Source organism: Haemaphysalis longicornis, unplaced genomic scaffold (assembly GCF_048455015.1).
Source record: "Haemaphysalis longicornis isolate Haplotype H1 unplaced genomic scaffold, Haemaphysalis longicornis Haplotype H1 scaffold_1, whole genome shotgun sequence".
NCBI lineage: Eukaryota > Metazoa > Arthropoda > Arachnida > Ixodida > Ixodidae > Haemaphysalis > Haemaphysalis longicornis.
In genome coordinates this window covers 38,164,153-38,187,596 of record NW_027526203.1, presented here as the reverse complement: position 1 = coordinate 38,187,596, position 23,444 = coordinate 38,164,153, and the positions used below count along the sequence as shown (strand labels likewise).

The 23,444-nt window shown below is 47.3% G+C and overlaps 1 protein-coding gene across 1 annotated transcript in view; it reads left to right on the top strand.

Annotated features, from left to right (window-relative positions):
- Positions 1-1,706: 1,706 nt before the first annotated feature.
- Positions 1,707-23,444, top strand: part of LOC144175909 (uncharacterized) — a 59,948-nt gene continuing 38,210 nt past the window's right edge. The window contains exons 1-3 of the mRNA XM_077704979.1: positions 1,707-2,019; positions 8,954-9,176; positions 21,867-22,016. Of these exons, the coding sequence (XP_077561105.1) occupies positions 1,852-2,019; positions 8,954-9,176; positions 21,867-22,016 (541 nt within the window). The 5' untranslated portion in view covers positions 1,707-1,851. The remainder of the gene's footprint in view (positions 2,020-8,953; positions 9,177-21,866; positions 22,017-23,444) is intronic.

The following is a 23,444-nucleotide window of genomic DNA, read 5'->3' as shown; positions in this document are numbered from 1 at the left end:
CGGAACTCGAAAAGGATGCTGCGAGTTGCGACAGCTGCGCCGATGGGAATATGTCATTTAATTTCTACTTGCAAGTGCACCTTGTACCGCGTCAAGCTATTGCTCCGGTCGCGATCACGACGCGCCTATTGAAGTGCAGATATCGTGAACGCGCCGTCCCGTCGTACGCGCGGACACCCGTCTGGTAGATTTTCGGGAAGTGATACACGTGTGCAGTACGTAGGCGACTTGCAACCGAACGATTCGCAACTCAATTTTTTGGTTATCGCCGCCGCAATATATAGTTTGCTAGGCCGGCAATGCGCGGCAGTGCTTTTGCAACTGTTACAAGGTAGATTCCCAGTTGATATAATTCCATCGTCCTATTACCTTAGTAGGTGTCCGTCTGTTGACTGGAAGAGTGCTGGATCTGGAATCTGGATCTTTTTGTGGTCTCGCTCTGGATTTCGATTTTCAACGCTTCATACTGCGAGGTTAGTGTATGAACGTTTTCAACTGATATCACCTTGAATTTATTGACACAGAGACAAGTTGAAACTTGGCGAAAAAAAGTTTATTGACGCCACCCACCCTCTCATTTTTTTTTTACTCAATAAAATGTTTTGCCTCCTCCTCCTGCTCCTCCTCCTCCTCCTTCGCAAAAAATTCTATCGAAGGCACGCGAACAACGGTAAAAACATTCCACAATTTTTTAGCGTCAAATCTGCATGAAGTACTGCTTACCTATATATATAGAACGGCCGTTTAATTGACTAGTCATCTCTGGGATTGCCAGTGAAACTGCAACGCAAACTTGGGCACTTTCCAGTCCGGTAGCCGCACGGCGTTCGCCCACTGTTTGCGGCGTTCTCCATCGCTTGGGCACCTATAAACGGCGGCGATTGCAAACAAAGGATGAATGCACACCAATGTACAGCAATACTTGTCAGCGGAATGATGCACTAACCGGTGGAAAGTGACGCCCAATTCCTTGGGTACCGATCGCCACTTGCAGCCTGGCACCGAGCATTGCGGCATTGTTAGAGCGAGCCGCTTCGCAAACCTGCTGCGACCACACTGAAGACGTGTAACAGTGTAACCGCGCGTTTAGGTTCACGGTCACGCGCTGCAAAACGGCCTTCTACCTGCCTATCAGCTGATTTCCGCCGGCTCGGCGCTGGCAGATGCAGACGACAAGAGAGGCGATACAGGACGGAGGAGGCGGAGAAGGTGCACCGAGAGAGAGAGAGGCAAAAAGAGTCCGCCAATGGCATGGAGGGCCAATGGTCCGCCATTCGACTTACAGAAATGGCGTTTCCGGCTGCGCTGGGTGTGACGTCAGGGCCTCTCCTAAGCTTTTCTTTCCTCCATGCTGGGTCGCCTAGGGAGACGGATCGCCTTCTTGAGCGTTGATTTCTGTTAACCAATCAGCGTTTCCAGCCGTTCCTCCCCTTATACGCTACTCGACGGAGTGGGGGGGCTAGCGCCGCCCGGATTCTGAAGCGGAGTTTCGCAACTGTCTATATCCAGTAACTCTGTCCCGTAGAGCATAGAGTTAATACTACTGTGTTTAGACACATTTTTGAGCCAGCTTTACCCGCCTGCGCTCCGCACACTAGCCAGTATATTCTAGGCACTGTAACTCTATGCTCGAAGGCGTTTTGTTGGCACGCGGCGTGCGAACTAAAAGCAAAAATTGTTCCCACGTGACGTGCGAATAGGGACACATACTGTTCTAGCGGTTCTAGCTCCCTGTTTAGTGGTTCTAGGTCACTCTACCAGAACTCCAGCCAGCGAAGGAGACTGTGGTTTTGTGTTGGTTAGATAGAAGTTTTTCGCTTTGCTCGTGGACAGCGCATGTAACCTGGCGTAATGCGATGCGTCGCCGTAGGCTGCAAAACCGGGCGCAAGAGTGGCATACGAATCCATTCATTTCCTCGAGATGCCAAGCGCAGGTTGGAATGGGCCGTCAAAGTGAACATTGCAGAAAACGGCAAACTTTGGGTGCCTCCGAAAGACAGCAGCTACGGCATATGCGAGGTACGTTTCTCGGGGTATTTTTTTCTTTTACCAATGTTTGGCACACTGTGCTTGTTCGCATGAATAGAACGCGGACGGAATGATTTATCACCCGTCATTTATTCTAAGGACGTCGTGTATTGCTCGCTGTTCGGGGCCATCGTGTTTCCCGGTCGGGATCAAGTTGTCGAAACGCGATCAGATGTCAGAAGCAACAGATAAGACGCGCGGATCACAGCGGCGTGCGATACGGCGGTGAATGTTGCCGATACTACTACTCGAGCGGGCGTTTTCACGCCGTTCATAAAATAATGTAGGGCAACTGCGATTTTTGGTGTTTGGCTCACGCGTCTCCTCTTAAGCTTCGAAAGGAACTAGTGCTACTTTTTTTTTTTTTTTTTCAGTGGAAGCCAGTCATTTCGCGTGTAGGTCGCCTTTTGGAGAGTTTCCTTTGGGAAAGTTTCGGAGTCTCCTTTGGGAAAGCGGCGTTCCAAAACAGACGCTGAGGTGGTGTGTTTTGGAACGCCGCGCGCTGACGTCGCGGGAACGCCGCGCACTGAGGACCTGCTTCAGCTGTGTGTCGTTTTACATTGACCGCTTATACACGGCATATTTAGCGTTGCGAAACTTGTTCCTTTTACACGGGTCGAGGTGGATTGGATGTTACGGAACGCAGTACTGTCTTTTTGCCAGTGTTGCGTCGATGGGTGCAATCGTTGCTTCTCAGCGGCTAGTCGTTTAGCTGATTTGAGGGACACATCACGTGTGGGGGGTTTTGGGGGACGCCAGTGTCACAACAAGCACACTTGCTGATGTCAGGAGTCGTTTCTGTCACACGGCCACGCCCTTTTCCATTCCAAGCTGACTTTGTATCTCATGGTTCGGGTATAATGCCCCGATCTGGGACGCGAGGTTCCAACTTTTCTCGTATCCTGTTTCACGCAGCGCAAAGGCGTCGGGGTTGCTAGTAGTCTCTTCCTGCGGCAGTGGTTCCTCTGGGAATGGGCCTGTGGGTTTTGTGTATTCTTGAAGCGTGCCAGTGTACCGTGATGTTTGTTTACGGGCATTGTACAGTAAGCATCTGGGAACGAAATTGTTCAGGAAAGTGAGGAGAGGGTGGAGGCAAGAAGCGAAGACGCCCGCGTGTCGAGATTACGGCGCACGTTAAAGATCCCCAGGTGGTCAAAACTAACCCGGAGCACTCCACAACGGCATGCCTCATAAGCCAAGTCTGTAGCTTCGGCGCGTGAAGCCCCATAATCTGAGAGTGAGGAGAGGCTGATTCAGGTAGCATTGAAGGAGCTATTGGCAGCCTCACCAGGGGCGGTATTCTCGAGTTCTGTCCCTTTTGCGTCCCTTTCAAAAGTTTCCCTTTTGGCGAGCCCTGATTGGCTAAAACCAAACAACCGGAAGTGACGTAACGCAAGCGCAACAAACCTAGTGCCAACGCCCATTGCTTAACCAGAAGTACGTCACGATGAAAGGGACTCAAAAGGGACGTTTTCAAAAGGGACAGTTACGAGAATACCGCCCCAGTCCTGTTCTCCATGGTGCGCTGAATGGTCTGATGAGAACGTAGGCAAGCTTAGGGGCTATGGCACAAGGGCTTCATTCATCCGCCGCTCTCCTGCCACTGCTTGTGTTGGGGTTGCCCCCGGAACACAACCACCTTGGAAGGAGGTGCTAGCTTGGGAGGAGGAGCTTGTTAACGAAGCTGTGTCCTCTTGCACGTGAGGTGGCATTTGGTCTTGATTTTTGGAGGGCTGTGCGTATATGTGCACACGTATGTGACGGGGTTCCTAGAGAACACCACTGTTTAGCCATATTATTAGGGAGGATATTCGTTTGCACTGATCGGTCCACAATCTCAGAAAGAGTGTTAGAATCACGCAGTCTTGTCTAGAGTGGGTGGGGGCTGTTGCTGACTGAATTAGCCTGTGCACGTGGCTTTACCCCTTGGTGGCTGCTACCTAATAAAGCCTATTTCGATTGGCATTCTAACTAAGCTTTGCCCTCTCATGATTCTGTAGGCACGGTATACCACGTTTGATAATGTTTGCCTATGGAAACTGCGTGGAAGTATGCAGTTTTAGGAATTAGAAATAATTTCTGTGATTGCACACAGCTCCAAGGATCGAAGGAAAAACTCAAGGCCTTAACTGCTCCGTGTCCTTCCTTTCGCTCCTGTTCTTTGCACTGTGCAGTTGCAGTGCATCGTACCTTTACCCAAGCTCCCACCTTCTAATGTTTGCTGGTTTGTTTGCGGCACGCCGTTTTAAATGCTCAATTTTTTTATTTTTATTTTATTTTATTTTATTTTTATTTTATATTTTTAGGAATTGTCGCAGCTTTGCTGAAAGGCAAGCACCATTTTCTGGGTGCCTTTTTTTTCTTTTTTTTGTGGCATTTTGTGCTGTGTAGGAGCACCGCAAACAGGCCAAACATGAGTAAAATTCAAATGAAGCAACTGTTAGGAAAGGTAGATCAAATTCAGAATGTCTTTTGGGCGAATTCAAGCATCACCGAAGCAAATCAAGCCCAGGAGTTTGTGGAAACTCAACTGGTCCTGACTTCATTGTTTTGCCTGGCATACTTTTCTGATAGGTGGCACAACAGGTGTCAGGCAGAAAGGCATTGATGGGCATTCCCATTAGTGTTGTCCTTCCTTAAAGGGAGAGTGGGTGCTGTGCTTGCATTGAGGTACCTGGTCATCCTGGCAAAGCAGGAACCTTTTTTTGATTCCTTGAAAAATGGCAGCTCCATTGAGCACGGATGTGCAACAATGGTGTGGGAAGGATCCTCCTCTCAAGAATTTCTTTCTGTCGCTACATTCGCTGAGAAACGGAATTTGTCATGTGGGCACACTAAATGGAAAGTGTTCTTATTTTATGCGGCTTCCAGTCTGTCGTTGTATTTGTTGTAACGACATGGGCAGCGTGCGCAAAACATTTGACAAGGGCGGGCTCACAAAAAGCTGGCCCTTGTTGGCCCTTCTCGAAGGCCAACAGACATACGCTCCTCTAGCCCATGATCCAACAAGCAGGCTACAGTACAAGCTTCAAGAACTGCTAGCCAGGCTTTTCAAGCTAGTCCCTCCGCACCACGAGAGCCTCTCCTACAGATTGCTGTGTACCAGCGGTTCATCTCTGGCAATCTATGGCCTGCCTAAGCTGGCGTTCCTCTTCGGCCTATCATCTCGAGGTCACCGCTGTACCAACTATTATCAGGCTACCTTCTCCAGGTGTTGAGCCACCTAGCCAGTAAGACCCCCACACACGTAAAGGGACACTGAAGTGAACTTGTCAAGCTCCCGTTTTTGCTTGCACTGCGTAGACTGGCTCAAATTAGCACACTTTTCATTGTTTATCTGCTTGACAAGTCGGTAATTATTTTACAAAGTGTGAAACAAGAAAAACTACCATGCGCGGTTTGCGGCGGCCGCACCAACTAAAGGCTGTGACGACGGGTGGAGATGCACCGTGATTGGACGATGTCCAAGGTTAGCATTCAAACAAGTTTCAGTTTCAGTTCTGTAAAACAACATGCTTGACATCCGACGGCATCGTTGGATGGGCATTCTCGATATCTCAGTAATCGTCGTACCGCGCTTCTGCCATGTTGTCGGCTGTAAAATACATAAGATAAGCCTCCCAGGACGGCTTGGAATCGTAGCAATCACTAGCCGAGGCCTACGCAGTGGATGAACGCCCTCCACGTCCCCGCAGACGCTCAAATGCCATGCGCTTGTCCCCCATATTTGGAGCTTGCGTAACTCATGCCTGTATCGTAAAAAGCGTGTTCTCACCAGGCCAAGGGTCTGTTGATTCTGGCCTGTGCCCACTGTCCGCAAGCAGTCGGTGCTTATGGCAACAGCACCGGTGTCAGCCTGCGCGCGCTCTGTGAACTAGTTCGTGGAGCAGTGAATGTTGCGGCCCAAAAAAAGGTGAACTGAGTATAGAAAACATCGGCCAAAAACGAAAAAGTCAACTTATACTCGTGACTTGCAAAACACTTGCAATAACAAACGTAGCGCTCCAGACCACTCGGCCACGGGAAAGCGCTTCTGACTTTGGATATATAAGGTATGTAATGTATAACCAGTTTACACTTTTATTTAGTTTTAGCATTTCAAGCAGCTTAGGTGACTATTTGTTGTATTGCGCTCGTGCAGTAAGCGTCCCCCAAGTTTCCACAATATCTCGCGTCTAGCAATTGCAGTTCTTAGACGGAAAAGCGTTCGCAGATGCGTAGTCATACTGCTGACCGCTGTGCTTGTTTGCCTAGCGCAAAAAAAGTGCTTCCTGCACCCTAGTTTTATGCTGTACGGTAAAAGTATCAGTTCATTTTATTTCCTTAGCACCTGTATTGACTTCGCTGACTCTTCTCCGGCCTTCAAGTGGCCTTATATTTTCCTACTGGCGTATCAGTCAGCGAAGCGTCGCGTGTGCGCTTGTGCAGCGCTTGTGTAAAGCGACCTTGATTTGGAGCTAGATACCGTGTAAAAACTAACAAAGTAAAGAAAGGCACATTCTTCCATTCACAAACGTGTCCTGGCTTCATTTCAACTGAGCGAGCGAATTGCGACGACCAGTCGGCGGCCGGCGGACGAAACGCTGGGCCAACTGACTCTGTCTGAAGGCCGGCGAGCCCTGCAGTAGCACAGCCAATTGCCAGCTCATCTCCTTGTGACGTCACACGAAAACGCCACAGAAAATGGGTGAGGGTGCAGAGAGAAGGACAGCATTTCCGAATTGATTTTTCTACTAAATAAATTCGCGTAAACGCACTCAGAGTGGTTGAAACAGGGCCTAGGGACTCCGGATTACAATTTGCGTTCGTAATCCCGCAATGTTTACATATCACTTCAGTGTTCCTTTAAACAACTCATCTGCGTTTGTTGCGTAGCTAAAGAACATAACTCTAACTGAAGATGAAGTCATGGTTTTGTTCAACGTTGTCTCTTTTCACTAGTGTCCCAGTGGAGTTGGCAGTAGCCACCTGTGAAGAAGCCCTAATAGCTGACAGTGGTCTTCCCAACAAGCGCACTCACTTCGACGTCCCTGAGCTCTGCGAGTTGCTGATGTTTCGCCTAAGCAACACCTATTTTTCTTAGGGGGGCAGCCTCTATCAGCAGATGCATGGCACGGTGATGGAAGCATCGATATCAGTTGCTACGGCCAATCCAGTAATGGAAGCTTTAAAGGGAAAGGTATTGGCCACCTTCATAACGGCACCAAGGTTTTTCTACCACTATGTGGATGACTGTTTTTGTATTTTAAAAAAGCAAGATGTCCCATGCCTTCTGGACAGCCTCAATGCCCCGAATGCGCATATACAGTTCACCATGCAATTAGAGCATGACAACACGCTTCCTTTCTTGAATTTTCTGGTTCGCCAAAATGAGGGTGTTCTCACCTTCTCAGCATACAGAAAGTCCACACACACACGGGTCATATATTACCTCAATTTTGCATCTTGCCACCCACTCGGCCACAAAACATCTGTTTGTCGTCTTTGATAACGCACACCCCACGCGTCTGTTGAGATGGCAGCGCACTGAAACATGAATTGGGAACGATCCTCCGTGATCTTGTTGCCTATGGCTATCCTAAATGATTTATCAGCAAAACAGAATAATATACTGCAGCCAAGCATGCACAACAACAGGATATTCGGGGCACACGCTGCTATCTCCTATGTCCCAGGAAGGAGCGAAGCACTGTCACGCGTATTTTCAAAATACAACATATGCATTGCCCATGCACTGGCCAGCAATCTCCAGAACTGGCTTATGAATGTAAAATACCAACTGCCAAGGGATTCATTCCCAGGAGTTTCCCAAGAGTTTCCCATAGCTGGGGGGAAACTCTTTTCATTTGGTCAATGCCAGCCACAATGACACAATGAACCGGATGGAAGGGACTATGCCAGGCGACTAGGCATGCTCGTGCTGGCTGCATAACTGACGACGACTTCTTGTCTTACTCGGTGAACAAGGAACCCGTAGCGGTTCTTAAATGTCAAATATATTTTTGTTGTATGTGGTCAGTGTTCGCTTTTCTTTTGTTCATTCCCATGCCTGACCAGATGACATCTCGTCGAGCCCTCGATTAGTTTTGTGCAGTCGATTCGGGTCATCACAAATTGCGAATAGTGAAAAGAGATTGGGGGAGCTTGCCAAAGAATTTCTGTGAATAATGAGCAAGGTAGGGGCATCTAAATGTCCTTTTGAAAAAGCAACTTTTTCTCAGCACATGTTCTTTAACAGTCGCAAATCTCCACTAGTAAACGTCATGAAATGGATGGCCTTATTACACTTGGGATGTTTGTTTCGATTTTAGGGAAAGGTTTCGCCGTGGGGGGGGGGGGGGGGGGGGGGGGGGGGGGTGAGCATAGTCAAAAGGTGTATGCAGGTGAACCTACCTAACCTTACCCACTAGCAGTGTGTACATGCACAACAGCCAGCAGCAAAAGTTGGGTTATCAGCAATATCGGCGACACGGCCGATTCTGGCCGTCAGTTTTATTGATGGCCAACTATATGCAGGTGTTTTCTGCACCTTCTGCCAGTGCCGGCACCACACGTGATATCTGACCAGCCCAGGGGTCTTATTCTTCATTTTATCGAAGTGTTCTTATTCGCATTGACTGGCATCATGAAGGAGACTGAAAGAGAGGCAAAAAGGGCCTTTTGACACCGCCTTGGTATGGCAGCTTGCAGGCAAAGTTGAGGGCTTTGTGAAGAAGACGAGGCATCGTTGGCCATGGTGTGATCTTTCAGTTACAGCAAAGCTCTAACAGCTGGTGTGTTTTGTGGTCTTTCTGACGAGCGTCGCACACTTCCTCCCAGAGTATCTGTGGGGTCCTGGCAGTAAGTGCAAGACTCGCTTGCCCCTGCGTTCGGTGGACCAAGTGATTGAGGCCGCTTGTTCACAGGGGGAGGGGGTGGCGCGCAGGCTCACTTCGATGAAGACCAGTACGAGCCCCGACGGACGGACCGCAAGCTGAAGCCGTTTGCGGTGCCCACCCTGTTCAGCCACCGCAAGGCACCCAAGCGGCGGCGGAAGCTGGTGCGCGACGGCCCCCAGGCTGCGGCGGCTGGGGACCGGCCGGAGGGGCCCACCACGCCCACCGTGGCCGGCAGCGACACACCTGCCACCACCAGTCAGCAGCAGCAAGGTGACCTGCACCCCCCCCCCCCCTCCAGGGTGGCATGTGGGAATGCAAAAAAATTTGCCCTCTTGGTCAGTCTCTGGCTCAAATCAGCTGCGAAAAAACAGCTGGAGGAATGCTTGAACACCAAAGAACTGCCAAAACTGCTGCTATGGCTCATAGATGTGCCGATTATGCAGTGCAAAGGAAACCACAGGCATATATGAGGCAGGATATAAGTACATAACCAAGAGTACTTTACATTAGGAATGTACGTTAGACTGGTGTTTAAGGTAGCAAATAGGGGAGGGGTGGGGGCGTTGAGAGGTAAGATAAGTGCTGGCTCAAGCTGCTCCAAGCACTACAGAAACCAAAGGTCGCAGCAGGTGCATGGTAGTGCAGAGCAGAACTGAAGCAGATTTGAACAAGCTTCCATTGCATTCATCGAGGGATTAAGTGGCAGAAGTAGCAGAAAACTGTCATGCTTTGGTGGTGTTTGTAGCAAAGCAGGCGAGATGTAATGTGCACAGCATTTGTGTGAAAAAGAGGCAAGAAAAAACACCTCTTGCTTTAGCGATCACAGCAAAAACTGGCACGCATCTTCTCAAGCTTCGTTTGCAAGTTTTCTGACACCTTGCGTTCACTCGGGCATAAAGGCGGTCTTTGCCAGGTGTCTGTTCCAACACAAAGGTGGCATGGATTGTTTGGACTCCACACTGTTGCAGCTATCAGCCACTCTTGCGTACAGTGGGCAGGTTCTGGCCATCTGACCACGTTACGTGAGAAAGGGTCTTGTGCTTGTGACCAGGAACAGATTTCAAGGCACGTCAAAGATCCCCAGGGGGTCAAGATTAGTCTAGTCCTCCATTACGGCGCACGGCGTAGCCAAGGGGTAGCTTCAGCGCCTAGAACCTCCGAAGTTCGTAACCAGGAACAACTTTGTCCTATGTAAAGTTTTTTTTTTTCCTTTTTAGGCAAGAGAAGGTAAACAATGTATGCATAGGGTTGTTCATTTTTAGGTAAAACCCGATTTTACGTGGTTTTTGCACCCCGAACATGTTTCCGCTGAATCGGGCCAGACTTCTCTCCAAATGGACATTTTCAAAGTAGCGATTTATGCTGACGGTCTGCCATTCTTAGTACTTGCTGCAGGCATGCCCCACGAACACAGCTTTCGAATTCATAGAGTATCGGCATGGCTGTACCGCTCGTTACTGCAGGCTGGCAAATGTGGCACTAATGTTGTTGTGCCTACTAATGGAAGCTGCGATGTCGAGAGAACTTTCTGCCGGCTGAGATACGTTCGAGGATCGGACAGGTCTCGAGTGGAGACCGACATGTGGCGCATGGAGATGATAATGTATGTAAACAATGATGTGTAAAAAATCCATGACCGGCGTTTCGTGAATAAAATGTTTAATTTCTTGAAGGTTATCAATCCTCTTTACTGCCATCATTACTGATTCATTTCAAACAAACGTGAAATTTCAGAGAGTATTTGCTAGAAAACCCTGAGGTGCCCCGAGTATCAGTAGGAAGCAAACACCAATTTTAATGCCTTAAACTTGGGAAGCTCATGATACCTTCTGATGAAATAAACTGAATGTATTGCTTACTTAGTACCAGAGGTCGGCGGACTCACTCATGAGTCCACTCACTCGCACTCATTTGGACTCAAACTCACGCGTGAGTTTGAGTTTGAGTGAGCATGAGGCTACAGCATGGTGAGTTTGAGCTTGAGTGAGTTTGAGCCTGACTGAGTTTGGTACACCTGAGACCGAGTGAGTTCTGAGTCCATTTTGAGTTTTGAGTACATTTTGAGTTTGAGTACATTTTGAGTACTGAGTACATTTTGAGTATGGAGTATATTTTGAGTTTGAGTACATTTTGAGTACTGAGTACATTTGGAGTTTGAGTACATTTTGGGTACTGAGTACATTTTCAGTTTGAGTACTTTTTCAGTTTGAGTACTTTTTGAGTTTTCAGTACATTTTGAGTTTGAGTACATTTTGAGTATGGAGTACATTTTGAGTACTGAGTGCATTTTGAGTTTGAGTACATTTTGAGTTCTGAGTACGTATGAGTAGCCTAAGAGGCAGATATGGTTGGCGGTTAAGTTTCATGTGCCACTTTGGGCTCGCAATTGAGGTTAGCTGCGGGTACGGCAGCATCCGCGGTGCGCATGTTCGGTTGGGGGGGTGTCTGATTTAGCGGCTGGGCGTGTGAATAATAATCGTCTGGTGAGGTATCACACCTTTTCCTCTTGATGGATCCTCTAAGAAGGTGGGAGAGGGTGGTGGGAAAGCACACGGCAGCGCTTTCTTGCTGGTTGTTCGCCTGCTTCTGTTAACGATTTGATTTGCTAGGGTCAAAAAGGAAGAGGTGAGCGCCAGGCGTAAGGGGCGGCGGCTGTCCCCCCCGCTGTTTCAAATGAGTTGCCAACTGAACTGACTGGGCGACGCCCGTTTAGATAGAATAATGGTCGCATTATGAGATAGATTGTGTAAAAATTCAAACAGATGGCGCTAACGCGTGTAAGGTATTAAGTTAAAGGGACCCTGCAACAGTTATCATCAACTGCTAGGAATGTATTTGGGGGTAAAGTCTATTGTCTCAGCAATCTCCTTCCGCAAGAATTATGAAAATCCGTTCACTATCACCAAAACTACACGCGATGACAAATCGCGCATAATAATTTCCTCTCAACTCGACCGCGTGCAACGCGACGAAAGCTGCGCGCTCTCTCCCGGAGAGGGGGGCGGCTCGCGGCGTTCTCTTCGGCGGCCTTCGATATGTCGCAGGCCGGGAAGTTTTCTTCTTTTCTCCGCAACGTGTAGGCGGGTCTGGTGCCACAAAAAAAGCAGGCATGGGTGCCCGCTCGCAAGTGCGCGCTCGGGCTGGTAGGGCGTTTTTGAAGCAATAAACGTTTGTAGTCGAGTGGTCCCGTTGAAAGGGAAGTATTGAGCTCATCACTCAAACTCCGCGCGCACTCAAAACACAAAAGAAACGGCAAAACTGTGCCTAGAAGTTCAGGCATAGAAGAGGTTCGTACATAGCGATGACGACGGCAGAAATGGGAGAATCTAGCCGCGAAGTTGACCAGTGACAGCCGATCGGGCAGCCATGGCCTATGTGACGTCGCTTAGGCCATGCCAGGGGTGCATAATGAGGAGAACTGAAGAGAGCGTGGTTGGTTTTTCTGCGTCTTTCACAGCGATTTGCGCGCTCACCGCTTCACGTGCACGTGTAATATTTGGCTCAGGTATTCCTGGCAGTGTAATCTAAACGTTGCGCAGGTTTACTTGCACTGCTCAAAGAGTGTTGCAGGGTCCCTTTAAAGGTCCCGATTAACGGAATAACGCGAGGTAAATTAAAAATTCCCGCGCCTTCCCGCGAGGGGAACACGAGTAAATGCAGAGCATTGGGGCCTCAGTACTGGTTGAAGGCAGTGTTGCTTCCATCGCTTCTTCCGTGATGCTGGAGTAGCAGACACGAGTAAACGTGGGAGTGAGCGTCAACCAAGGAAGGAAGGGGCAACGCAGTGACTGAAGCACGAGCGACCGCTAGCCGCTTTATATTTGCAGCGCGCGCAGTAGAGGGAGAGCAGTACGGGGGGGAGAGCGCGCATGCGCAAGCAGCGCGCGCCCTTCCACGCCCCACCGCGCTGCTATCACGCACCTGTTACGCCGAGACCGCGACGGAGCAAACGGGCTGACTACGACGCATGCGCGCGCCAGCTGCTGTTGAGAGAGAGGAGGGAAGGAGGAGAGGCGCACCTGCTGCGGACGCGGAGCTGTTGACACCGTCCGACGCAGGAAGAGGCGAGGCTAAGAAATGCTCTGCATTTAAAAAAACGCTTCCTGTGTATAGTCATCAGACAGTCATAATAAGTCATAGTTGGGTTAAAATTCAAAATGATCCCACGAGGGCGTGTGGGGAATCATATTCGAGGTCTAGATGCGGAGAATCACGCAGGACAAAAATGCGTTATGGTTATATTATGGCCTGGTCGTGGCTAGTCATAGATTTGGTTAAAATTCAAATTCATAGCGCTAGGGCGTGTGGCGTATGGAATTAAAGGTCTCGATGAGGGGAATTACGTCGGACAAATGCAGAAATGCTTCCTGATTATTATCATATGACATAGTCATAATAGGTCATAAATTGGGTTAAAATTCAAAATGATGCCACTAGGGTGTCCAGGGCATCAAATTGAAGGTTGCGATGAGGGAAATCACATGGGAAAAAATGTGGTATGGCTATATCATGAGATAGTCGTGGTTAGTCACTGTTTGGGTTAACATTAAAATTGATGCCACTAGGATGTGTTGGGTATCAAATTAATGGTCTCAATGAGAAGAATCACGGAGGACAAATACAAAAATGCTTCCTGGTTATAGTCATGACACAGTCATGGCGAATCTTATATTGGGTTACAATTTGAAGTGACCCCGCTCGGCCGTGTAGGGTATCAAATTTGTGATCTTGATGAGGGGGATTACGTGGGGCAAATAAAAAAAGGCTTCGTGGTTCTAATCATGAGGTGGTCATGGTGAGTCATAGATTGGGTTAAAATTCAAGGTGAGGCCACTAAAGCAAATGAGGTATCAAATTAAAGGTTTCAATTAGGGGAATCATGTGGGGCATATAAATAATGCATCCTGCTTAGTCATGAGGGTCATGGTTAGTCAGATTTGATTAAAATTCCGAATGATCCTGCTAGGGTGTGTGGGGTATCAAATTAAATGTCTCGTTGAGGGAATCACATGGGACTCACATAAAATCACATAAAAATGCTTTCTGGTTATAGTTATGAGATAGTCATGGTGAGTCATAGATTGAGTGAAAATTTAGAGTGACGCCAATCAAGTTGTTGGGTACCAAGTTAAAGGTCTCGATGAGGGGAATCGCGTGTAATAAATAAATAAATGCGTCCTCTATATCATCATGATATATTCATGGCTAGTCAATGATTGGGTTAAAATTCAAATATTGTCTTGGTGAAGGAAGGTAGATCGGATGCAACCATCGGAAATCATGGCACTGAATAATGAACAGTTAAGTAAAAAAGTATTATTCAGTGCTGAATAGATATAATTGTACTCGTTAATTGTTGGAACGCCATCTTGAAAGCGCGGTTGGTTCGACACATAGCATCACTCAACATACGTCAACAAGCCTGCGTTCCCATGAAACAGCTTAGGAACTATTGGGCTAATATGCCTCCTACGTATACATTAAGAAGTAAGTGGGTTGGCGCAATCAACGAATGCCTTCGACCGCGCCCGTGATAGTGCAAATTTCCAAGCATGGCTTGTTGCTGTCGGTGCGCGAATGTGTTGACATTTAATACGCACTCCCATACCTCATACTGAGTTGGTTGTTAAACAAGGCCATGAAATACTTCTTTAACTGTGCAGGTCGTAGGCGTACATGCTCATAAAAGTAAAATATTTGCCGCCTCATAACACTATTTCCTGCTGCCAAACAGGGGCAACTTTTCTGATACACCAAGATTTCACGGCCGTTTGCTTGCTTAGAAGCACTTTAGCGTTTAAGCTGCGGGTGGGAACCACGAGCAAATATTTCCTGACTCGACCGGGCATTCTCCGCCACCGCGGTGCTGTTATTTCGCTTTCGGCTCAACTTTTTCGCATACCCGAGCTGCAACATAGGTGTCCGGATGATTTTTGTCGGCTTCTTGTTGATCAGATGAACAGAACATACCTCCAGAAAACAAAAACGTGCGATAGGGATTGAACATGAGGGTGAATAAACAGTGCTTCCGGAAGAGCGTACGACCGTACGTATTCTGGCAAATTTGCTTGGTTCGAAGTCTTTCCGATTCAGCACGGCGACCAATTCGCGGCAGCACTCAAGGGACACAGGAAATTTGTGCAGCGAATAGATTCCGCACAGGCAGACACTTCTTTTGTCGTGGTGCACTTCACACGTTTGTTGCTCGAGCCCTTTGCCCTAACGCTGATTGTTGGTGCAGCCAGCAATGGCGTAATCACGCCCGGATGAGTAGCTCCTGCACATCGCCAAGTATAGGCAATGACGGCAACCTGCCCCCAATTAAGAAAATAAACATCAATTTGGGATGAAAAGTCGGGCGTCCTGCTTGCACGGTTAAACGTAGCCTCACAGGCAACCCCTGTCAGGACAAAGTGCTTGTGAGGTGGCCCGCCGCCTTAGCGGGTTGGGGACAGAATTTCTGGGCAAATCTGACAGCCCTTGGACGCTTTGAACGTTCTCTTTAAAGCCCTGTTGAACTTGCTGCTGCTGACATACTGAATAAATGGCACTTACCGATTTTCGATGCCATCTGGACGTCTGATATCCACGCGCGGCACGGAGCAACAGCGTGGGACTGCGACATCATCTGCTCGCCCCACAGTCCCCAAGAAATGCCTGCCAGGTGGTGCCTCGATCGTTAGAAAATGGCCGACCCGGCAAAATTCTGGTCTATACCAGTTATAGAAGCAGGGTACAGTGAGCAGTGGTTGGCTGCGGATGTTGACCCATCTCGGCATTTAAAAAAGTTTCCCCGATTTCCATTTCCATCTTGCCCCTGTGGCTGTTCACCAGCGTTGTTTTGGTGGCTACACGGGCTTTTTTCCAGACATTGCGAGCCGGAGGGTGTCGACCAAGCCACGTTTTAAAGATGGCCTGGTCAAATGCCGCAAGCACGATTGATCCCTCTGAAGCACCAGATGAGGGTTTTTGAATATTGTAAGGGCCTTGGGTGCTTGGTGAAGTAGGGCATTTATTCTACGACACAGCCGTCTCTGAACACCGGTCCAGGAACCAACGATGATGATGATCAGACCAGAAGAAGACGAAGTGTTCCTCGAAGTGTTTGATGATGGGGATAATGTGGAAGTGAAATAAATGAATTTTCACGCTTCGGAGCTTCGCACTTACATTATTGCCGTCCTTCAAAACTGAAATTGCCATTACTAAGTAGCATGTGTTCGCTTTAGCTACACGCGAATCCCGACACGAAAACCAATAATTGTACAGTCCCGATGAGCTTACGACATAACTCCAAATTTTTACTTGTGAAGTGAGTGCACATAATGATGCGGTCATTGCCTGGTTTAAATTTTGTCCCTCAAACCCTTCCCTTTGACACCACAATTCCTTTTGCGCTACCGTTCTAGCTTCTGCGATGAATTTGCGCAGTTTACTCCTAACTAGTACTGATCAGCGGGATGCCCTTTTTATGTGCCCCACATGATTTTATTCACCGAAACCTTTATTTTGATACCCCACACACTCTGCCGGAATTTCTTTGAATTTTAACCTAATTTATGACTTACCATGACAATCGCATGAGGATAATGAGGAAGCATAAGCATCTCTTATTTGTCCCAAGTGATCCCCCTCATCAAGACTTTCAATTTGATACCCCATACCTCGCGGCGGCATCACCTTGATTTTTAAACCAATCGATGACTCACCATGACTATGTCATGATTATGACCAGGAGGAATTTTTATTTGTCTCACGTGATTTCCCTCATTGAGACCTTCAATTTGACACCCCACACACCCTAGCGCACATCACTTTGAATGTTAACCATATCTATGACTCACCATGACTGTGTCACGATTATAACCAAGAAGCATTTTTTTGTCCCACGCAAATCCCCTCACCGAGATCCTCAATTCGATACTCCACACACCCTAGCGACATCCCAATAAATTTTGAACCATTGTATGACTCACCGTGACTATGTCATTATTACTACCAGGTTGTATTTCTTATTTGTCCAATGTTATTTCCCTAATCGAAACATTTAATTTGAGACCCCATACGCCTACGGGTCATCATTACGAAGTCCAAACTTTTTATGACTCACGATAACTAAGTCATGATTATAACCAAGAAGCATTTTTTGTGTGTCCCACGTGAGTTCCCTCCTCGAGACCTTCAATTTGATACCCCACATGCCCTAGCGGCACATCACTTTGACTTCTAACCCAATCTGTGGTTATCCATGACTCCCGTGTTACACGGTTCGTCATTTTTTATATCTTTTCTTATTATTATTTTTTTACTTTTTTAAATTTCGCTTGATGAATTATCTACATTTACGTTTTTATGCTGATTACAGGTCGAACTTCCATGATATTTGCATTTTTGTGGAAATGCAGGGCGTTACACGATCCTGGTCGGGGGAGGGGGGTACTCGGCAAAGAATGCTACGCATTAAAAAAGCAAAGGCATATCCACGAACGCCTCGCGCTTCAGAGATTCGCGGGGACAGTTCACTTTGACACAAGGCGGTTTTTTTTTAGGATGCAGAGCAAGAATGCACGCGCCCGTAACCCCAAACAGCTTTGACGTAAATGAACTGAGCAGTGAGCGCACGTCCCCTCGCCCAATCTTGTTTGTTTCGCCCCAGGGCCCCGGCACACCATTGAGTCTGGACCGCCTCTGTCATGAACGCAAACACGCAGCCTACATCAAGAGTTTGGTATCCAATATATACGTACAATTGCTTGCAACCAGCGCTAATCATCATGGCCAGCAGGTATAGCTGTATTAAATCTGCAACGAAAATTGTTTCCGACCTCACAGGAGTTACGGTATCATGTCATACCGAGTGCAAGGGTTTGAGCTCACGAATTTGCACCCGTAATATTTTTATCACGCGTGAATATTAAAACTCTTAATGCTAATGCAATCAAAGTCCATCTTAGCCCGAGTGAATTCCTAGCACGAGAGTTGTGAGTCCATTTGAGTTCTAAATTCATTTTGAGTTTTCAGTCCATTTTGAGTTCTGAGTTCATTGTGAGTTTTGAGTACATTTTGAGTTTTGAGTCCATTTTGAGTTTGAGTACATTTTGAGTATGAGTACATTTTGAGTTCTGAGTTCATTTTGAATTTGAGTACATTTTGAGTTTTGAGTCCGAGTGAGTTCTGATTTTTGCACTTACTGTGAGTTTGAGTTTTTTGCTTAGCATTGAGTCTGAGTTTGACTGAGTGGTGATTCGAAAAAAAAATTGAGTGAGTTTGAGTGAGCCGCGCCAACTTTGCCGAGGTCTGCTTAATACATCCCTAGATTTAACCCCAAAAAATCAGAATTTTGGAATGTTTTTACCGAAACACTTGATTTCTCCCCGATTATCAGTTTAAAAAATAGCACCCGATTTTTATCCCGCGATTTTGAAAAAAAAAATTGGCTGCCATCCATGCTGTGAAGGTGATTTGAAGGCAAAGCTTTAACTCTTTCATTACGGCAGAAAAACGGCCGATTTTGAGTGCTTCCACAAAATGTTTTTTTCTCTTGAGCTACTGGACGCACTTAGCCTTGCTATGCATGAAATTGTAGCTCATAGATTGCTCTTCCAAACACAAAGCAGCAGTTTTGTTAGAGGTACGATTACTTACAGTTTATTCGTCAAGTAATCAGAAAAAAGGCCCCAAGAAAAGTACACGAAAAACACAAATCCGAAATTTTACCGAGACTAAAAATTATTTCAGGAATTTTAAGATATACAAATTGTTCCTGCGTTCCTTGGCTATGATTCCATATATAAATCAACAGTGTACACCAAGTTTTGGAGTTTTGAGGGCCCGTCAACCTAGCGGAACTGACGGCTGTGCCACACCGCGAAGGCACTGAAGGGTGAGTGAGTCTCTGTAAAATGTGCATCCAAGCATACTCTTTTGTATTCTCGCACAAAGTCCTTATCAGTTCAATGGTAAAAAAACAAGAAAAAAAAAAAATCCAGCGCTCTCGAGAAGCGTCGCGCATCGCCCTGCAGTGCAAATTTGGAACAAGCGCCAGGTTATCTTGAAGGTGATAGCGCGATACGGCGCGGTGCATTTGGCAAAATATTTTGGCCGTACATTGTCGAGACCCTAAACACAAAAGTAAAACCGCAGTCATCAGATAAGAAGCACGTTTTGTTTATAAATTCAGCGCGGAGTCACAACGAAATTACCTCCCAGCGCTTGTTGAAGTGCAAGGCACCTGAACCGGAGCATCGTTGTCCAAACTGAAATCTGAATGTATCCCACATCGTTGCTTGACCCATCACTGCTGCTGGAATCAGAAAAATGGACAGCAGGAGCTGCCAAAGTGCTTGCTACAGCAGTCCGACAGTGCGGAGCGCGGCGCGAACCTGACGCCATTTTCTTCCTAATCCCCTCTACCTTCGGTTCAAATTTCTCTTGCTACACCGCCACCACACGCTACACATAAACAAACGAAACCAAAACTGAAAAAGAAGTTGCCAATGAACACACCAGATGGCGGTAGTTGTCTGTGGAGCGCGGGTTTTAGATTTTGCGGGAGATTTGAAATCATTGGAAGCCGGCTTCCGATTACCTATGGTGCCGGAGTGAAAGAGTTAAGCGGCACTCACAATTGCCCATGCGACGTCACTTGAATTCACACACGTGGCTCTACAAAGAGTGAAACCAGAGATTCTGCCTGTCGTTACCTGGAATTTGCGGGGTAGGCGTCCCAAACGCAGCAGCAGCGTCGGCCACGGCCAGGCTCGGCCGTGAGTCTGGAGAAAGAAAATGGAGAGGAGCGTCTTTCAAAGGGCGAGGCAGTGGAATGTAGCCATCCTGATGTGCTAGCTCGGGGCTACACCACTGCGCGACAGAAGCATAGACGCTGAAACAATTTGGCAACAATTTGGCATGTGAGCTTAGTGATTCCCATTTTAAACTAGTTAGTTTAGTAAGTTTGAGAATTCTGAGAAAGCTGAATTAACTTGTATGATCTCTATTTATCAGAACTAGTTGCTACTTTCACCTTTTGTAATACCTTTTAAAACACAACTGAATTGGTATTCACCAATTTAGAAAATGTAGTCTTATTTGTGGCAAGCAGTGGACAAAAAGTACCGTTTTTCTAGCGGCCAGATGTCTGTATGTGGTCTCTACATTTTGTTTTCCTGCCCTGCCAACCAATCTATAACGTATTTTTGCCGTATGACCACATAATTTCGTCGGGTTTAGCTTACCCAGGATGTGCTGTTGAACAAGTTAACCAAGCCGTGCGAAGGAAGCGTGCAATGGACGCGAAGTGCACAAAAACAGGCCCAAAACGACCATTGCTAAAGCAGACGACGAAGCCGTCCCACCGACGTGCCGGCCCATGTGAGCAGGCACCTGTGTGCGAGGAACGCTGGGTAACCATTCGCCACACCATCTACACTGCGCTGCATGAGTGAAAACCGCCCTTGCCCTCCCCAGCCATGTTGGGAGTTTCTTGTCGCACACGCCACAAAGGAGCTGTTGGCTGGTAGAGGTAGAAAGGGTTTCTTTAAAAATATAAAAACCAAAAACGAACCTTATGTATGCATGGTGAACTCTGCCGTAACAACGATTTAACGTACTAATATGAGCGTTTCCTTTTTAGATTTTATTTTTATTTTTGAGAAACCTAACACAGTGCAGTTGTTTCAGTGGTTTGTCTCATGGGGAATTCTTATTGTATGGTGGGAAGCTTGTCATTATTGCTAAAATTTTAACTTCACTGTAATGTTTCGAGGCCCACAAGAAAAGATCACACACCCACCAGGAAGTGTGCTGCCAAAGAAGCAGGCTGTGCGCGTAAAACTTGTAGCATTTTGTGCTTACATTTTGCTACCTTTACTGCAGGGAAACGGAAACCTACTGGTGGAATATTCTCTGTGAAATGAGGACATGCACAACGAATGTATGGCTATGATAATCTTGACCTTAATCAGGGCCGCACTTGGAGGACACACATAAAGAATGTGCAAGCATTGCAACCTCGGTTAGAGTGAAAAGTGCTCAAAAAGGTGGTGAGGCAAAAAGACGTTATTTCTCTGAAATTATTTTCGGCCTCTTTAGAGGGGTGATTAGGAGGCCTAGTCGGGGTAGAAAGTAAGGAATATTTAAGCCACTTGACACTCGTGAACATCTCGTTGTTCAGAAAATAGTTCAGGAACTGCATTTAGAAAGCTGAACTGTAGGTTGAAAGAATTATGTGAACGTATGGTGGGTTCAGCCCACCAACTGTTTGGGATCGATAATGAAAGTGGCCAATAATTTCCTTGTACCTGTTGTTAATGCTGATCTTAACCACAAGAAAGAAATCATTAGTATGCAGAGGCAATTTCCAGTGAAGAACAGTAGGCTGCCCGTGTCACTGAAATGATCAGCGTATAAAAGTACGCACTGTAAAGGGAAACCTTCATTGGGTGTAGAACGGAAGGTGATACTTTAAAAATGGCAAACAGTCCTCGTGGGCTCAGGAACAAACTTGTGTAGAGTGCATCCTAGCACAGATTGACAGCAAAAGAAGTCGGGCCACAAAGGTCGTGAAGTGGCTGCAGAGGGGCAGGACTAGGAATAGAAGGCCACTACCTAAGTGGCAAGATGTGACAGGGAAATTTCAACAAAAAATGGATTCAGGTGATACGAGCGGTATCGGAGAGGCTTGGTCCTGCAGTGGACTTTGACGGGCTGGTTGTAGCGACAAATTAATTAGCTGCACTGTATCGTGTTGGTCAGCCCTTTTTCTTTTTTTTTTTTCTCTCGCCCCCGAGGAACAACATTGGCTGCCCTCAAGTGGCTAACATTAGTTCGTGGCTGGGCAAGTGGTTTTCGAGAAGATGAGCAAAGGAGCCCTTTGTTGACACTCACCCCCTCCCGGGTGGCTGAGGTTTTGCCGCTGACGCAGCTGCCAGTGCTCAAAGGTGTGTGTGATGGTGTTTGCAGGCACCAGCAGGCACCCTGGTGGTCCAGCTGGGGCCAGCCCATCGGCCTTCACAGTGGCCACCTCGGGTGGCAACGTGATTCTCGTGGCAACCCCGCCAGCTGCGAGCCAGGCCAGGAGCCTACTGGCCACACCTGCACCCATCGCAACGGGTATGCCGACTGCTCGCAGCGTCGTAACAAGGATTCTTGCACATCGCTGAGATATTGGCTCGGCCGGTGATGTGCTGCAGATCTGGTCCTTGGTCGAGTGATCTGGATGCCAATAATCAGTCTGCTTTTATTACCTTTTGCAATTAGAGGCTGGCACTGATATGACTAACTGATCGTCTTTTTTGAGCAGAGAGAAGATTACTGATCCTCCCGTTCTCTGCAGGGTTACAGAAGGAAAGAAATGGGGCATTCAGCCCACTCCATCTAAATTGCTGTTGCTCTACAAACATCCCTTGTTAAGGAAATGTGGGGGTGGTCTGAGAGGACAGTGGTATTCGCACTTTCCAGCGAATATAGGTGGCGCGACGGGGTATCCAAAATGACGGACGGGACGATGATTGGGACGTCGCGTAAGCGCGCGCGTCTGGAGGAAAAAGCCGATCCGGGCCCATTAAGTCTCCTCAGACCATCTTTTCCCTTGCCGATGAGACACGAAGGTGCTTTGTCGAAGGCGAAGCAACTTATGACGCCAGTCACAGTGTTTTGCGGCATCAGGGAGGCCACCGATGACATGCTGAGCATCGAGGGATTGTGCCTGCAACCGAATGGCGTCACCAGCCAACCGCACTGCGTGAACGTTTGTTGGCACTGCAGGTTCTATAAAGGGTGTTACAGTTCCGTCCATGCTCGTAAAATTGATCAAGCACACTTTACGAATATTTATTTGGCGCCAAGCAGGGCTCGGTAGACGCAACCGAGCACAGCGTTTCGTTATTGCCACTTGCGCAATTGTGTCGGGTTAAGTGCGAATAATGCGAGTAAATTATAATTTTGTGGGCTGGTTTTACAAGGAAAGATGCAACGGCGTTTATGCAGGTTACAGGTAATAATAAAATACCGAAACTAAATATCAAACGCAGACGCCTCTACGGCAGGGCCTGTTACATCAGCTGTGTTGTGCTTTCAGCGCGCTGTCGGAAACGACGATGCCGCAGTAACAAGTTTATTTATTTATTACAAATACCAACATCGCCTATTCCTGTGGTGGGTTTGAGAAAGAAAAAAGGAGCAAGTTCAAAACAGTAATCACACATAATGCTAAAAAGAGAACGAAGCACAAACAACCCTACAAAGCACAAAATGCAACTGGAATGTGCAGCATTTATTAAAAGAAACCAGCACGTTAACAAAAGAACAATGACATTGTCCTGTTTGTTCTTGGCTTCACTTTCTTCTCGGGCATGCGCATAGGAATGTTATGTGGCGGCACGGCGGCTTTCTACAACCGCGGTTTCAGTGGCTGCAGACCATCTATTTATAAACGCCACACTCAACTTGCATGAAAAACACACCATCAATAACGAGAGAGCGAACTAAACTTACGAATGTTGCTTTAGAAGAAGTCAGCTTTCGTGAAGCGACTACAGC